The sequence below is a fragment of the Marmota flaviventris genome, chromosome X (genome assembly GCF_047511675.1).
Source record: "Marmota flaviventris isolate mMarFla1 chromosome X, mMarFla1.hap1, whole genome shotgun sequence".
Taxonomy (NCBI): domain Eukaryota; kingdom Metazoa; phylum Chordata; class Mammalia; order Rodentia; family Sciuridae; genus Marmota; species Marmota flaviventris.
This window is the reverse complement of record NC_092518.1, coordinates 39394037-39412357: the sequence shown is the minus strand read 5'-3', so window position 1 is coordinate 39412357 and position 18321 is coordinate 39394037. Positions and strand designations below refer to the sequence as shown.

General features: G+C 43.9%; 1 protein-coding gene across 1 annotated transcript; it reads right to left on the bottom strand.

Moving 5' to 3' along the window:
* Positions 1 to 443: 443 nt before the first annotated feature.
* Usp11 (ubiquitin specific peptidase 11) lies at positions 444 to 17805 on the bottom strand. The gene is made up of 21 exons (XM_027927280.3): positions 17607 to 17805; positions 10095 to 10204; positions 9790 to 9920; positions 9514 to 9631; positions 8971 to 9116; positions 8767 to 8828; positions 8540 to 8639; positions 7804 to 7977; positions 7559 to 7717; positions 7024 to 7248; positions 6812 to 6895; positions 6616 to 6710; positions 4893 to 5099; positions 4149 to 4201; positions 3698 to 3952; positions 3536 to 3606; positions 3158 to 3270; positions 1512 to 1661; positions 1307 to 1422; positions 1055 to 1143; positions 444 to 962 (listed from the first exon to the last, which is right to left on the bottom strand). The coding sequence occupies exons 1-21, from the start codon at positions 17765 to 17767 to the stop codon at positions 828 to 830; spliced, it is 2754 nt and encodes a 917-aa protein (XP_027783081.2). The 5' UTR covers positions 17768 to 17805; the 3' UTR covers positions 444 to 827.
* Between the last annotated feature and the right edge of the window lie 516 nt (positions 17806 to 18321).

The following is an 18321-nucleotide window of genomic DNA, read 5'->3' as shown; positions in this document are numbered from 1 at the left end:
TCTTCCAGGCGTACCCTTTGCACAAGAGCTGTTAGTGCAGCTCTGGGTCCAAGCAGGTCAAATATTCCCTCCAGGGATCATCTCCAGTGTGACCAATGAGATACACTGACCTCTAGACCAAACCAGAGGCATTCCTTGACTTCTGTACCTGTTTTCCCATCTGAAACTAGAGATGACAACTCCCCAGAGATGTGAGGATTGAATTGGTATTTGTAAAAGGGTTTGGAAAAAACTAGGCATAGGGTTGGTGCTTGAAATAGTGCCTGGCACTCAGACGGTGCTATAAACGCACTTTGAAGGTAACACATGGCACACAGCTGTTGCTTGATGAGCACTCAGTAGCATCCACCACACACCACACATGGCATTCAATAAGCACAAAGAACTTAGGCCTAAAATGGGTGCCAAGTACATACATGGGGAGAATAAACCACGCTGCCTAGTAAGGAACAGACTGGAGCTTTATGTATTTGACACACACAGAGAAAGGTACAGGGTCTCAATAAGAAAATACACTCTGTGTTCAGGTGAACCCCCATCATTGGCCACTAAGAACACTCACGGGTGGGGAAAGAGGGGAGGGGACACCATAAATAAGACTAGAAGGGAAGGTCACTGCTCTACGGGCACACACAGGCAGGGCACACTGCCAGGGGCACAGGGCCTCTTCTTTCCAGGCAAGAGAAATACAGCAGCACAGGAAAACAGTAGCCACGTCTAAGCCTGCAATGCCTGGGGGGGGCACCGAACACAGGTAAGAGTGGGGTGGACACAAGAAGTAGGGTGGCAGACAGGGCTTCCTTCCCTGTGGTGAGCTCCAGGGCTGCTCAGTTAACATCCATGAACTCAGGGTTGGGTGGGGAACTGCAAGTGGTGGAGACTGAAGAGCCAGATGAGCCAGGCTGGGACTGGCAGCGTGCCACATCCTGGCGTTGGTAGAACAGGACGTAGGCTGCCTTAGACTGTAGGGAGAAGACACAAGTCAGTGTGGATGTCGGGCAAGAGGAGGAGGGTGGAGTCAGGAGAAGGGGTATAAAGAGGATGAATGTCCCACCTCAATCTGATTCTCATTCACAGGTGACACACTGTTGTCATCAAAGTAGTGCCACTGGCCACTGTCTTTGTTGCAGGCAAATGTTGTATCTGAAAGGGACAGGAAGGCATTCTCACCCACCCTCCTCCTCCCACCTTGATAACATTGCCCCTGGCCCACATACCTAGTCACCACTGGGGACATCCTAACCCCCTTAGTCCAGTACCCCCCTCAGGCCATGTCCCTGCCCATAGCCCTGCACGTAAAACGTACAGTGTCCATCGCGCATGCCCCCATAATGGTTGGAAACTGCAATGAGATCATATTTGTACAGCTCTGGAGCCGACTCGTTCTGTGGTTTGATGACAAACTCGGAGAAGTCCAGATCCCTGTGGGTAAGGAGACAATGGTTAACACTAGGCTTCCCTCCAACACACTGCCCTGCCTTCCCCTAGCCATCCTCCCTCTGGCCTCTGACCGGATAGGAAATTGCACGAGAGTATCCAGCTTCTCACGGGAAAACTTTGAAAAGGAAAAGCGCTTCAGGTGGATGATGAGAATCTCAGGCAGCATCCACAGGTCCAGTTTCTTGGTGGCCAGCTGGTGCTGTTTGCAGGAGGAGCAGTACCTATAGAAAGAACCAAGTCAGGTCAAGGAACACCTTCTGAGCACCTACTATATGGCCTGTGTACTGTCTGTCTTTCAAGTGCCTTGTCTGGCCCACAGTGATATTCTTTTATTTTTTTAAATGATGCTTTGACTTTTAGTCTACCTGGTACTCTGGTTTGCTCTCATTAAAATTCTTTTGTTTACTTGTTGGAACCTTGTCAGCTGCCTTTCCAATATGCTTTTGTATTTTTGTGTGACTCCTGGCCCATGAGATGCTAGTCTTATTTTGGAGCCAGCCTTTCATTTGTCTGCTTTTCTCTTTTCATATTTTAGCCACTCCTTCCTTCAGCAAATATTTAGCAATTGCCTAATGTTTAATCCTCTGGTCCTATTTTTTTTTTTTTGTACTTTTTGTGTGCATGTGCTGGGGATTAAACCCAGGGCCTCACATATGCAAAGCATGTGCTCTACCACTGAGCTATAACCCTAGCCCCTGCTCGTTTTTGAGACTGGCTTTAGAATTTTGGTTCTCTTTCACTCTGTTCATTCTGCAACTATCTACTGAGCATCTATCAAATGTCCAACTTGCTTGTAAGCAGCAAAAGAGATGCCGTGAACTAATTTAGAAGTCTTCACCCTCAAGAGTTTTCTCTTTTTTTTTCTTTTGGTACTGAGGATTGAACCCAGGGGCACTTTACCACTAACCAACATCCAGTCCTTTTTTTGTTTTTTAGACAGGGTCTCACTAAGTTGCTGAAGCTGACCTCAAACTTGCAATCCTCCTGCCTCAGCCTCCCAAGTCACTGGGATAACAGGTGTGCACCACCACACACAGCTCAAGGAGTTTACTCTCTAACAGAGATGATGAAGCATACAAACAGGGCTATAGGACATGACTTCAAGTGGCATAACTGATCTAGAAAGAAATCCTTAGCTAGAAGGAAAAGAGCAGAGACAGAAAATGGAGGCAAGGGGCTGGGGATGTGGCTCAAGCGGTAGCGCGCTCGCCTGGCATGCGTGCGACCCGGGTTCGATCCTCAGCACCACATACAAACAAAGATGTTGTGCCCGCCAAAAAAACTAAACAATAAATGTTTAAAAAAAAAAATGGAGGCAAGGGTGGGAGAAGATGACTTTGTTGTTGTTGTAGAATGACAGTAAGCATGCTTTTATTTTATTTATTTATGTGGTGCTAAGGATTGAACCCAGTGCCTCACACTGAGGTACAGCCCCAGCCCCAGAAGGTGACTTTTAACAGGGTAGTAAGAGGAGGTGTCTCTGAGGAGGTCACATATGATTAGAGACCTAAGTATGTAGGTAACAGGGGAAGACCATTCTGGAGAGCAGGAACAGACCAGGCAAAGGCTCTAAGATATGGGGTGATGGTGGCCAGTGTAGCAGGAAGGGTTTGAGTGCAGGGCCGACTGGAAGGAGATATACTTAGAAAGGTAACAGGCACCTGGGTAGGTAGTATCACCCCACAGAGCCCTTCCAGGCCCCTTCCTGGGCCCTTACCAGGGGTTTTCTTTCTCCAGGGTCTCCACAGTAGTGAATAGCTCAATGCACTCCTGCAGCTGCACTGGAGCCTTCTTCAGCATGTACCCAACGCAGTCATGCTTCACGTAGCCCTAGGGTGGGTGAATACACGGTCACAGGACCAAGTATAAGGAAGAGTGGAGAGACAAGGAGCCATGTGGAAGCCATGTGCCAAGTGGGTCAAACTTGAAAGCTAGGAACCTGAGGCCTTGGAGCTCTCAAAGAATGTCAAGATGCCATGGCCAGGCCAGCTCTGGGCCTATATTTTTTGGTTCTATTGCTGGCTGGAGAAGTTGGAAAGGGAAGGATTGAGGAGTGCAAGCTGCAAGTGCCCCCCATCCCTGGTATCCCATTTACCTCAGCCTCCACCTCATCATAGTAGCGCCTCTTCATCTCTGGCTCCCAGTCCATGGCAATGTATGGCTGGGCTGGGGGCGAAGAGGAGGTGGTCACAGCTATTGCTGCTACAAAATCCCACCTCCCGCTGCTCCATCCCTAGCTTGCAGCCAAAGGACATACTTTGCACTTCTTCAGGGGAGGTTGTGCGGTCACTGGTTCCGTTGGAGTTCACTGTCTGCAGGGTGAACAGTTGCTTACGCCGTCGCCTTGGGGGCCACTGAGATGTCCGAAGGCAATTGTCCAAGAGGAATGGGCACCTCCTGGTGACCCCAGAGCTAGGCCCAGCCTGTTCTCGCTCAGAGTCTCGAAGGCTGCCCCTGGTGGAGGGCCCAGGCATTTCCTCTTTTTCTTCTTCATCACTGTCTTCATCCTCGCCTAGAATGAGGGGGGACATCAGAGATAGGATTGTGTGAGTTCCAGAGACTGAATTGAAATGCATATACTGATGAACACTGAGTGGGTCACATCTGTTCCCAATTCTCCACCCACTGACCCTCAACCCTTCTCCCCCACTTAGGCCATGGAACGCAATGTGTAGATCCCTCATCCTTGTTGAACCTCTCTCCCTTACCTTTGTCATCTCCATCATCCTCTTCATCTGAGCTGGGTTTGGTTACATAGCGTCTGTAACAGAACAGAAGATATTCCCAAGGCAGGGGCACAAGGACAGTGGGGGCAGAGCCCAGGGTTTTACTTCGGTAATCATGGAGGGGAAGCCATTGCTAAGCCCTCACATAAACAGCTCTTGATTATAAGCCTGGAAGGTGTGAGGTGGTGACATAAATGCACAGAGATGACATAAATGCTAGGGACCCGAATAGTGGCCTGAGAATGTAGGCTCATATGCTACAGTCAGGAATGGAATGTTAACTCTAAAAAGCCACCAGTAAACAGACACAACCAGTTGTGAACTCCCCTCAGGGAAGCCTCTGAGGGGCAGACTTCTATAAAATGAAGGGAAGATCAATGCAGACAATGCTTTGCTTTATTTGCCATGGCAAGGATGGTAGATTTTAGATATAATGAAAATCTACCAATAAAAACACAGCCAAGTCCCTTCAAGGATGAGACAAATTTTAAGATGAAGTTGTCTCTACATTATGAGTCTTATTTGCCTCTGTATTTCCAATACCTAAAAGAGGCAGTAGCAAAACCAGAGGTCTAATGAAACTAAAAAACTTACAAGTTCTTATATAGCCATGCTAAGTTTGAACTATCTTTTGGTTGTTGAAAGGAAAGTATCAAATAAGCAGCTGAACACCTGGATCTGAATTCAGACCCCAACTTCCCCTTGCCCCTGGAAGGTGTCACTTACGAAAGCCGGTACATCAGGATGTTATATAGGCCCTCCCAGGAGAACCGGTCTCGGGGCACTGATACCAGGAGGGGGTGCCCGAAAAGTATCAGACCATAGTAGGAGTTGTTGTAGTCTCGGGCTGGAGTGCGCTCCCGCAGGTAGACAGGAACCACAATGTCATCTCTTGAGCCCTCAATGGCCTCAATCCGACCTGACACCTCATATCTGTCGGGAGTGAACATTAGGTTATATGCTATCAGGGAATCCCCAAAAAAGACTCCCTGACTCTGTCCCAGTTGCTCCACACACTCATCCCTCACAATCTAAAACTATTTTTAAAGGGTCTGAAAAAGATGTCAAATATTTTGTGCTTTACAAACTGTCAGATGACTTACACTGTACTTTAAATTCTGTTTTAGAAAGTACTTTGGTAATATCAGAGTGCTGAGGGGGTTACTAAAAAATTTTAGTGACAAAGGATTTAAAAACAAATTTTTATAATCCCAGAAACTGGGGAGGCTGAGACAGAAGGATTACAAGTTCAAGGCCAGCCTCAGCAACTTAGCAAGACCCTAAGCAACTTAGTGAGACCCTGTCTCAAAAATAAAAAGGGTTGGGGATGTGGCTTAGTGGTAAAGTATCTCTAGATTCAATCCCCAGTACTGAAATAATAATAAATAAGTAAATAAAAACCATTTTCTTTTTTTTAATTCTTTTTTTAATGTGGTGCTGAGGATTAAACCCAGTGCCTCACACGTGCGAGGCAAGAGCTCTACCACTGAGCTACAGCCCCAGCCCTCCACTTTCTTTTTTAAAGAAACTGATTGCTATGCAAAGAACTTTTCTACTCAGAAAGCACTCCCCATTTTAGTGTTTAGTTGCCTAAATGTTTAAAAATTATTCTGGGACTGAATATATAGCTCAGCACTAAAGTGCTGGGAATGAGAGTGGGGGGGCTGATCAGTCTATAGGCTCCTAAGGCTTTCTGCCTCCTTGCCCCTGAATCTTACTCGGCCTTCCCCCGTAGAATCCTAGTATGTGTAAGGCCCTGGGTTCTATCCCTAGCAATGCAAGAAATAAAATTAATTAAATAAAAAGTACTTGTACTGAGCTGGGGATGTGGCTCAGTTGTAAAGCACTTAGTTGCCTAGCATTTGCAAGGCCCAGCATTCAACCCCCAGCACCACAAAAAAAGGTTCAAAATTGTTCTGAATGCTCTTATTTTCAGAAAGTATCTTAGAGTTTCATATTTCAAAACTGCATTTTTGGGCTGGGGATGTGGCTCAAGCGGTAGCGTGCTGGTCTGGCATGCGTGCGGCCCGGGTTAGATCCTCCGTACCACATACAAACAAAGATGTTGTGTCCGCCGAGAACAAAAAAATAAATATTAAAATTCTCTCTCTTTAAAAAAAAAAAAACTGCATTTTTGTTTTGACGACTATGATAGCCTAGAACATAGGAGGGGCCTAGGAAGTACTGAATGAAATAAGAAAAGTAGCTTCCCTCCCCTAATGAGGAGGTGACACTCCTTGCCACAGTTCTGCATATGGCAAAGAGGAAGGGTTAAGGCTGAATCATAAAAAAAGGAAGTAGAGCTGGGGGTATACTTCAGTCATAGAACAATTGCCTAGCATGCTTATGAGACCCTTGGGATCAATCCCCAGGAGGAGAAAAAAAAAAAAGAAAGAAAGAGGACCAGCCTCCTGAGGAAGTACTGTCTCCTCATCACCTCCTTACTCACACAAAGATATCATCACGGTCCAAGATGCCACTCAAAGGATCCTCCAACTGATAAAGCTTATAGAAGCGGTGACTGAAGACATCTGCCACTATCATCTGGGAATGAGATTGGGGGGTCTGATCAGTCTGCAAGGCTCCTAAGGCTTTCTGCCTCCTTGCCCCTGAATCCTACCCAACCTTCCCCTGTAGAATCTTACCTTGTCTGGCGCTATACCTGTGTGTTTGGACAGAGCCACACACAGATCCGAGATATTCCCTTTCTTGGGGACCACAACTCTATGCTGAGAGAGAAATAGCATCCATAAAAAGATCAAAAGGGCTTATGGTGAGTAAAAGAAGCCTTGAGGTGTGGCAAAGTAATCACACTTTGATTACACGTCCCTTGTTATGTCCCCATCCCCCAACACACCTGCTCTGGCTTGCGGCGGGGATCCATGGGGACAAAGAAAACTTCCAGGACCCTCTTATGGCAGACAGGCAGTGGGACGCTGAGGTAGCAGAAGGGGTCAAAGGTCACAGACACGTTGCCACAATCAGGGCACACCAGTGTGGACTTGAAGAGGCCATGGAAAGTGTCCACAATCACAGAATCATTCCGCCGTTTGTGGTTCTGCCAGGCCTCCTGAGCAACCTCCTGTTGAAAGTGTCATGGTGGGTGTGAAGCTTGCCCAGGGCAGGGGGAAACCAGAATTTAGAGATGTATTTGTGCAGGGTTAAGGGTAAGCACTCAAGTCCAGTGGTAGAGTTCCAGGTAGGAATATCTGGAACCATGTTCACTGTTTGGGGCAGGAACCTGGCAGGGGTTAATTCTAAGTTGGGGGTGGGAACAGAGGTAAACCTAGGAGTGAGGCTAAAGGTAAAGTCAGGGTAAAGGAACTTAAAAGGCAGTGGCCTAAGTGGTTTTAATAGGACTTTCAGGATGAATACTTTCAGGAGCATCTTACCTGATCTGGCCGTCCAGCTGCATCACACAACTCGACATATTCCTTCTTCTTGACCCGATTTAGGTCTTCATGAAGCCCATCCAGAAGAAACGACAGCAGCTCCTGTGAGTCATGTTGCTGATAGCCCAGAAACTGGGTTGCAAAATGGCCAACCTTGTTCTGAAAAGATAGGTAGTGTAGTCAGAGTTAAGAGGGAATGAAGGAGTCATAAGAGGCAAGATAAAGTGAGGTACCAGAAATAATACCTTGAACACATTGGGCACGATGGAACGATGGTAGCCGGACCATGCCTGCTTTACCAGGTCTGCATAGGCCTCTGCGAGCTCACCCTTCATGCCCAATGGGTTTCGGAAGTTGAGCTCCTCTAGGTAGCGGTTGTTGAGGAAGTACTCCGTGAGCTGTGGCACATTGCTGAGACACTGTGGGGGAGGGTTTAGGTGAATAAGGCAGAGAAGAGGAGAAAGAAGGTTTCCCAAATGAGGACAGAGAAAAGAAAGCCAGGAAGGAATAAAAAGGAAAAACAAGGGAGGCAAGGGGAAAAGAAGGGGACAAGGGGGAGCAGGCAAGTCATGGGGAGATCATAGTATTTTCGGAGAAGGATGAAAGTGGTAGCAAAGTTGAAAAGAAAAGAAGAAGCAGGGCTGGGGTTGAAGCTCAGTGATAGAGCGCTTGCCTAGCACATGTGAGGCACTGGGTTCCATCCTTAGCACCACATAAAAATAAAGAAATAAAATAAAGGTATTGTGTCCATCTACAACTAAAAAAAAATACTGAAAAAAAAAAGAGGAGCACAGAGCATGTAGAGGGAGAAGGTATTGATATTTTAGAGCAAATGTGAGCATGTCATTTCAGACTCCTGGGGCCTTAGCTTCCAACTTGACCCCTTGCCCTGCAGTTCCCCCTGCCCTAGCTCTGTCCCCAATCCCCAGCTCTTGAAGCCCACCCCTGGGGTTATGCCAGACACAGCTCTAATGGCCCAACCTGCAGGGCCGAGTTCATGAAGCACGTGTTGCCCAGATTGGTGAGGCCACAGATGCCAGGCTGGCCCTGGAAGTCCTCATCCTCTTCCGACACACTGTTCCTGGGATTGAATGAGAAATGCTATCAGCTCAGGGTCTACTACATGTGGGTGCACTGTACTCATAGGTTCAGTCAGTCTGCTTATTGTGTGATGCCCCTTCTCTAGACTAGACACCCCAAGAGCTCACATGACACGTAGCTGTGCGCTGGGCCAAGTGCCATCTTTGTTTCGGGTCTCCATGATGACCAACTGGATAAGAGGATAAAGTAAACAAGGAAAGACATTAATGGAGGGCCTTGTGGGCACCCAGCTCCTACCCAACCTGGGTCTGACCACTATCAGGTGAGTCCATGTGGCAGAACACCTGAGCTGAAAAGCTTCCTACTCTTACCTGCCCAGTCTCAATGGCAGCATCAAGCAGCGTAATGTGTGTGTTGCACAAGCGATCCAAAGAGCCTTCGGCATTCTTGATCCAAAGGCGTGTGTCTTCCTGGGGTTCCACCAGAAATTGCTCCCGAGCTGTGCGCAATATTAGGTCTGTGGAGGAAAATGAAGCATATTCAAGATCTTCAAAGTCCCACGATAATCAACCCATCTTGGCAATCCTGACCCATCCCCACTGACTTCACAGACTTGGTCAATACCTTGTGCCCCAATCAATCTCCAAATGACTGACCCACATTCAGGACATGAAACTCCCAGCAAATATCCTCAGCAACACCATCCAAGCCAATGGAATGCAGTTCACATACCATCAGGACTCCAGCAGACAGCCCCCAGGGCTTCCACCCACCTTGGCCAATGCTTTCTTGGTCCTCAGTGGTCTGACTGGTGCCTTCTCAGTTGGCAAAAGCCTAATCCCATGCATCCTTGATTCAATTAACTGTGACCCATAGCTAGGAACTCCAGCTCATCCCATGACCCTCAGACTCACCCACAGAATCAGAGTGGCTGAACTGAGCAGTGAGAGCTGTGTCCATGTCACTGTGCTGGACAAGCAGCAGCTCTATTGGATACACTTCCACCTTCTGCATGTTGGGCAGCTCTATGACCTGTAAGGGTAGAGAGGCAGACACAGATGCATCCACCCAGTAGATATGGAGCCACATGGGCACATGGGTCTGGACCCATCCTGGGCCTACAAGGCTTTCCTCCCACCCAACCTCCCAGGGAATCTACCCCACCCAACACCCTCCCCTACCCACTATACCTTGCGTTCAATAGGTGGCTGGCCATGCTCTATGCCATACCAGCTGACCAGGCAATGCCAGGCAGCTGCTGGAAGCAGCACATAATCCTCACCCTCCACCAGTCCCTCTTTGAGGCGCCAGTTTATCTGATCTGTAGGGTGAGGTGAGGGTATGAGGCAAAGGGGTGAATCAGGCAAGAACTAATAACTCTGGCCAACCCAGCAATGACCTAGCAGAGAATGGGCCAACAATCATCCATAGGGACAGAGGGAATAGGAACTCCAGGGCAAGGTTAAGAGGGAGGGGATAGGCAGGGGCCTGGTACCTTCAAAGAGCTCAGCATTATTGATGCAGCCAGGAAAGGTGCTGGCGTCCTGGTCCCCTCCCTGCACGTACACCTCCCACTGTTTATACCAGCGTTGCTCTACAAGGAACCTGGTGCCCAGAGAAGAAACAAGGGTATAATGTGATTATCTGGGGGTTAGCTGTACAACTTCCCATGGCTAGCAAATTTAAACTATCAACACATTAAAATTAAAGATGAAAAGTTTCAGCAGTATATAAAAAGTAAAAAAAAGCAAGGGCTGGGGTTATGGCTCAGCAGTAGAGTGCTCGCCTAGCACATGCAAGGTGCTGGGTTCGATCCTCAGCACTGCATAAAAATAAATAAATAAAATAAAGGTATTGTGTCCAACTACAACTAAAAATATATTTAAAAAAAGATTATATAAAAAAGTAAAAAGCAAAATTTATTCAGTAAAACTCAGATTTGGATATTAGATTAGCCATCTTCTTAGGACACTGAATGAGATCTTTAATTAAAGACTAAAACTGCTCAATAATGTCAAATAAACAAACAAAAAACAACCACAGTGCTGAGAAACATGAGGTTTTATTATAGAATAAAAGATGGGTAATTTGTATTAGTCACAAGAGATAACACTGTAACATTAGGCTCAAAATAAATAGTTTGCAGCTAATGTTGAGTATATAGTATTTTTAAAAGGCTAGATCAATGGAGGCAAAATTCTTCAGCTAAGAAATGGATTTGACTAATTTTGAAAATGTGCTCAGAAACTGCAAAGAATTTAAAGTGCTAAATATAATCATAAGGTTGTTTTTGGCATATCGCCATTTTTCATGTATTAGGTCTGTGGAGGATCATGTATAAGATTTATTTGGGCTTTTTTCCCCAGAGGCAAAATGATAAATTTTATTAATATACATTTACAGCTATTGTTCAACTTTATTGAGACATAATATTTATACATTTTAATTTTTTTTAGTTATAGATGAGTACATCCTTTATTTATTATTTATTTTCATGTGGTGTTGAGGATTGAATCCAGTGCCTCACATGTGCTAGGCAAGTGCTGTACCACGGAGCCACAATCCCAGCCCCAATATTTATACATCTTTCTTTATGACTGACATATTTATATAATATATAATGATTACTAGCTTTATAATAAAATTTTGCATTTATAACTAGTCTTCTTTTTAAAATTGTGGTTAAAAAGCCTGGTGTGGTGGCACACACCTATAATCCCAGCAACACAGGAGGCTGAGGCAGGAGAACGGTGAGTTCAAAGCCAGCCTCAGCAACTTAGCAAGGCCCTAAGCAACTTAGTGTGACCCTGTCTCAAAATAAAATATAAAAAGAGCTGGAGGGGATGGGATTGTGGGTCAGTGGTAGAGCACTTGCCTAGCACATGTGAGGTACTGGGTTCAATCCTCAGCACCACATAAAAAGAAAAATAAATAAAGGTATTGTGTTCATCTATAACTAAAAAAAAAATTTTCTTAAAGGGCTGGGGATATGGCTCGGTGGTAAAGCACCCCTGGGTTCAATCCCCAGTATCAAAAACAAAACAAAACAAAAATAGTGGTTAAAGAGAACCCATGTAACAGAAAAAATCCAACATCTTCAATTCCCAGTAACACACACACACACACACACACACACACAGAGTTAACCATCTTAACCATTTCTTTATGTACAATTCAACTGCCTCTTTTAAATGAGAAACTTATATGCACTCCAAGGATAAACATTTAGGGCCGTGCTGAAATCTTCCTGCAAAATTTTGAGAAATTGTAAAATCTGGAAAAATACTCGATGTATATTAAATGTTAAATATATGATGACTGTTATTATTCTGATTCCAGGGCTTGAACATAAAAGCTTACAGACTCCCACATATCATATATACCCCTACTTTGGTATGATTTTTTTTCTTTTTTTGGTACTGGGGTTTGAACCCAGGGGTGTTTTGTCATTGAGCCACTTGCCCAGCCCCCCTATTTTTTTTTAGACAGAATCTCACTACATTGCTGAGGCTAGCCTCAAACTTGAAATCTTCTTCCCTCAGCCTGAGTCCCTGCTATTAATTTTCAACATATAAAAGGCTGTCTCAAATATTTAATAGCCTCACTTTTTAAGAAAATGGCCAAAAATGATAATACGTGTGCACACACACACACACACACATCACATTGTGTTAGTTGTTTTTCCTCATAAATGTGATTATTTTTTTGTTCATTTGTTTTTGGTGCTGAGCATTGAACCCAGGGTCTCATGCATACTAAGCAGGTTCTCTGCCACTAAGTTACACCCTCAGCTCAAAAGTGAGTCTTCAACATGTTAATTTTCCCTTGACAAGAGAGGTGTGGGGATGAAGGGACAAAACAACAACAACAACAACTTGAAATAGTAGCTGGGCCCAGGGGTGCTCTACTACTGAGCTACATCCCCAACCCTTTTTTATTTTGAGACAGGGTTTCACTAAATTGCCAAGACTGGCTTCACATTTGTGATCTTCCTGCCTCAACCTCCCAAGTAGCTGGGATTACAGGTGCATGCCTTCATGCTAGGCAATTAATGTACAATTTAAAGTCACAATGAGTCGGGCAGAGTGGTGCACACCTGTAATCCCAGCAGCTCAGGAGCTTGAGGCAGAAGGATCACAAGTTCAAAACCATCCTCAGCAACTTAGTGAGGCCCTAAGCAACCTAGCAAGACTCTTTCTCAAAATAAAGTTTTTTTAAAAAAAAGGGTTGGGGATGTGGCTCGGTGGGTTAAGCACCTTTGTGTTCAATCCCTGGCACCAAAATAAATAAAATAAAAAACAAAAAGAAAAACTTGGAATAGTGACAACTCACCTGAATAGGCAAACATTTCTGCAAAGCCTTTTTTTTTTTCTTTTTTTGGTGAACTGACCACCCGCAGACCCTGCTAGGTCACTCATTCTGGGAAATATAGCCTCCTTCCACAGAGCCCCCCATCTCCCACCCTATCTTGCACCACAGACACCTTCATTCCCCCTTTGGGAATTTACTTGCCTCCATAGTCAGTCTATGAAATTCACTTATTTAGGAAAGCTAATTTATGTTTAGTGATAACTTTACTGCAAAAGGAGGAAATAATCAACTTCTTTTTTAAAAACAGAATTTTAACAAAAATTAACATTAAAAATCATTCTTTGTAGCCACATCCCCAGCCCTTTTTTGTATTTTATTTGAGACAGGGTCTTGCTGAGTTGTTTAAGGCTTCACTAAGTTGCTGAAGCTGCCCCTTGAGCTTGCAATCCTCCTGCCCCAGCCTCCTAAATTGCTTGGATTACAGATGTGTGCCACCATGCCCAACTATATCTTTTCTAACTATTTTTGATGTATTTCCCAATTTCAGAAAAATGTTATTGTTTAAAATGTTCTTTAATGACTAAACTGTCTTTGGAAGGTAACAAAAAAGATCTGTCTCATCACCCATTTAAAAGGACAACAGGAATCATCATGTTCATCTAAAATTCTCCAAATTTTAATTAACTTGAAATTGATATAAAAGTCCTCATTTTCCAACTTAGTATGTTACAAAGTGATACAACAAAAAGAAAGCTTATCTTCCTAGGTAATTACAGTTAATTATATAGAATGAGATACACTACTATAAATATCTTTCTTCAACATTTCTAAGTATAACCTTCTAAGAAATTGTTGTTGTCCCTTCATAAATCACTATCCATTGCTGCAACACTCTGAACCCAGCCACCCTCCCCTTCTTTCACCTGGACAAGGTGAACCCTGTGATTGCTTACCTTTGTTAGGAAGCTATGAACCGCTGCAGACATGCAAGAGACTCCCTCAGTTAACTCTGATTTAATCATGTTTGTAGAAGGTTCATCATCAAAAATAAAAATTAAAAATTCCAAGGAAACTATACTATTATATTTGAATTTAGTCTTAAAATGATGCAGATATAAATACTGACTCAAACCCTATAAATGGAAGGGAAATTAAAGAACATCTAGAAGCTTTGCTCTTATCTAAATAAATAAGCATTAAAAAAGTAGTTTTGGGGGCTGGGGATGTGACTCAAGCGGTAGCGCACTCGTCTGGCGTGAGTGCAGCCCGGGTTCGATCCTCAGCACCACATACAAAAAACAAAGATGTTGTATCTGCCAAAAACTAAAAAATAAATATTAAAATTCTCTCTCTCTCTCTCTCTCAAAAAATAAAAATAAAAAAGTAGTTTAGGGGACTGGGGCTGTAGCTAAGCAGCAGTGCACTTGCCTAGCATGCGTGAGGCACTGGGTTTGATCCTCAGCACCACATAAAATTAAACAAATAAAATAAAGGCATTCTGTCCATCTACAACTAAAAAAAAAATTGTTAAGTACTTTAGCAAAAATGTTTCTTGATAATACCCATGATATCAGACAATCTGGCTTCAATACTGAACCAATATTGAGGTGAAATTACACGTAATATAAAATTAACTTAAATTGAACAATCCAGAGGCATTTAATATATTCACAATGTTGTGCAACCACCACCTCCCTCCTGGCTCCAAAACATTTTTATCACCCTATTACTGATGGGATAATTTTAAACTGTATTGGCAAAGATGATAGAATTTCTTGTCCTATCTACCAATGACATAATCATGACATCGTTATAAAGGTCAGAAGGGGCAAAGACCAAATCCTTGAGGCCCCTTTTAACATCTCCAAAAGGGATATAAAATGTTCTGTTTCTTTCTTTCTTTTTTTTTTTTTTTTTTTTTTGGAGAGCTATGATGTAATGGTACAAAAACATTGCTTGGCTCTGTTTTGCCAATTTAGTGAATCTTAACTTATTTCCCTAGTAACAGGGATACACATTTCACTAGTACTTTTATTAAAGAACTCTCTAAAGTAGGCAAACCTCACTGGAAAAGGCCCTAAGAATTGATGTGTTTAAACAACAGGAATTCAACATGGCTGGCTCTGGATGGGGAGAAGAAGGGGGTGTGTCATCTGAGTGATTCCAGAAGAAATCAGAATGGAAACAGGCAACCAGCCTCACAAAGGCCTGCAGGTTGCTATAAGAATTTTGGCATTTACAATGCAAAACATGGGAAGCTGCTGGAACATTTTGGGAATGGATGGACATGATGTATGTTTTAAAAAGAATCACTATTTATGTAAAGAGGAAAATGGTGTCTTCAGAATAGAAAAACCTGCCAGAAACCACCATAACCAACTGATCAAGGTTAACACCATGAATGTTATATATAACCATGTATTGTCTGATATAAGGGCTCACAGCATACATCCTGTAAAAGTTAAGCATATCTAGTAGTTTCAGGGATTTCGTTTAACTTAAAAAAAATTCTGATATATTTAATTTATAAATTTTAGACTGATATAATAAGAGTTTGGGAAAATTATAAGAAATGCTTTGTGATGTGTGTATTCCTATGTAAAACACATGGCTTCTCCTGTGTATATTTTTAAAAATTAAAGAAATGCACACTTTAAAAAATATAACTTCATATATAAAGTGTGATTTTATATATATGCTCCATACATAAAAAGAGAAAGTTTAAACAACAAATACTATTTAGGGATGCATACACCTATGGGAGAACATTCAAGAAAATGAAGAGACTCAATCCAAAATTCAAAAACGCATTTTAAAAAATTCAAGATAACAGTTTCTCATGGAGTAGGAAGAATTTCCATCTGGAAAGGGCACAAAAGGATTTTTTTGTGTTTGTGAATCTTAACCTGGGTGGAAAATTCACATATTTTTATTCTTAATTTTTTACTTTGAAAAAACTCAGAAAAATGGCAAAAATAATACAGACTTCCCATACGCCCTTCATCCAAACTCCCCAATCTAACATTTTACCTTTTGGCTCAATTGTTGTTTCTATATATCATTTCTGGTATTTTTATTTATTTTAAAATTGACAAAATTGTGTGTACTTTTAGTGTATAGCATGGTATTTTAATATATGTATACACCGTGGAATAACTAAATCAAGCTAATTAACATATCCATTACATCTAATAAATATTCTGAGCGACTTTCATGTATACAATAGATATCTATGAACTATAATCACCATATTTGTACAACAGACCTCCCAAATGTGTTCCCCTTGTCTAGCTTGAAATTTCTCCTGTGACCAACATCTCCCCAGTTCCCCCCCCCCCCGTACATGCATTTTTACATATGCTATTATTTCAACCATTTGAGAATAATGTGCTTACACGATGGTTCCTTATCCCTAAAATTTTCAGTATGCATTTCCTAAAAACACGGATATTCTTTCATAACCACAATATAATTATCACAATAATGGAAACAGAAACATTAATATCTAATCTATCAACTTTAATCAAATGTTACCGATTTCTCCATGGAATGGTCCATTGAAAGAAAAAAATGAGAAAACCCGATTTTTAAAATTATTTATTTTTCCTGTTCTAGGATCCGTTGTATTTAGTTATCATGACTTGCTAAAATGAATTAATTCCTTTAACCTGGGACAGTTCTTCAGCCTTTATCTTTCACGACTTTGATATTTTTGAAGAGTACACAGTTTATTTTAAAAGGATGTACGTCAATCTGACTTGTGTAAACATTTTATACTATAATCTTTATAGGATCTTATGCGTTTAACAATTTAAAAGAGAGATGCAACTTGGCGAGAAATAAAATAAACCCAGAAGCAGTAAACTTTAAGCAGCAGTGATGAGGGGAAAAAAAATCAGTAGAAAAAGTCGATTTATCAGGGTAAGGTCCGTTTTTAAAAATGACGTTTTTCTCCTGATTATAAAAGCAAAATAATACTAAAATAGAAAACAAACTTAACATCGAAGGCCGCTCCAATGCTAATCACCTGCACTTTCTCCCGTCCTAGGAAGGCCTCCGCCAGAAAAACCCCATCACCTCACAAACTTTGCCCATTCACAGGCGCCATTTTCTGCCTTAGTAACCTCCCCTCCACCGTCTTTCCTTGGCCTCAGACCACGCCCCTCAGCCCACCTCACAAGACTAACCTCGTTCCCAGGCGCCGGGCTCCTTCCACGTAAGCGCTCGCTCCCTCCCCCGGCCCACAACTATTTGCTCCGATTCTGCTCTTCAGCTTACGTCACAAGGCTCGCTTCAGTCGCAGGCGCCTGGGAGCAATAAGAGGCTGCTCCTAGCGGCAGACGCTGCATTACGTAATGCAGGCCACGCCCCCGCCTTACGTTACAAAGCCCGCCTCCTTCCCAGGCTCCAGGTTCCACGACGCAGGCCCCAACCCCCATGACTGTTTCCTCTCAGACCCCGCCTCCACTACAACAAACCCCATTTTGTTCTCAGGCGTCAGACTGCACCACACAGGCCCCGCCTCTTTCCCAGACGTTGCGTTTCATTCACAAGCACTTCCCCGCCCCTCTCGCCCGCTGTCCTACCGGCCCCTCCCCGCAGCAGTTCTTCCACAGACATCGGCTTCCAAGTCCCCCGCGGTTGCCAAGGTCCCCGCCATCCCCTCAGCCAAAGCTTCGCTATAACCCAGCCTCACCAGCTTTCGCCAGCCCGCAGTGGACGTTCTCGCCCACTCTCGCCATTCTCGATTTGGCGCCACTGGTCGTCCAGACCAGGGATCGCCTCATTCTGTATTTCTCTGTCTTCAGCGGCCTCCGCGACGGCAGCTGCGGCCGGGTCCGCTGCGACCGCCGCCATCGCCGTCCGTCCTCTTCTAACTGCCAACGCAACTGAAGATAGGAAGAGGACCCTCAACTGCCACTTCCGGATTCTGATCCCGGAAACGGAAGCAGAGCCCCCCAAACAGTCAGGGGGCTCCTGCCATCTTGGAAATGGGCCCCTCGCTCGGACGCGTCGAAGGGCTAGGCGGGCATCGGGCGGTGGGCTGTGATCTCTGCAACCCATACACAGGGTAAAACCCCCAGTTGGTAACTAAGAAAGACAATAGTGCTCTCTGGGATTCTAACGCCATGTTGAGTTAGGGTAAAAGGTTGCCTGGAAGGCGGAGGCTGAGTTTCCCATGGTGGGCAAGGACATATTAAGGAGTGTTCAGGGAATCACAAAGGCCCCAAAGCTTTTCTGCTGATTCTCTGCTAAGTACTGCGGACCCCTATCCTGGGAGTGGCACTTTTGTTAGCCTGACCAGAGTGCCCTCCTTTCATTCTACAACCCTTCTCATCCATCAAGACCCAATGCAAAAGAGGTCTCCTCCAGATAACCACCTTGGCCTGCAGGCCATTTTTTTTTCCCTT

Coding starts and splice junctions, on each gene's coding strand:
- Usp11 (XM_027927280.3), bottom strand. CDS start 17,767: ATGGCGGCGGTCGCAGCGGACCCGGCCGCAGCTGCCGTCGCGGAGGCC. Junction 4,202..4,892: donor ATCCTGATGTACCGGCTTTC/GTAAGTGACACC, acceptor GTTCTGTTACAG/ACGCTATGTAACCAAACCCA. Junction 1,662..3,157: donor CTGGAGAAAGAAAACCCCTG/GTAAGGGCCCAG, acceptor TTCTTTCTATAG/GTACTGCTCCTCCTGCAAAC.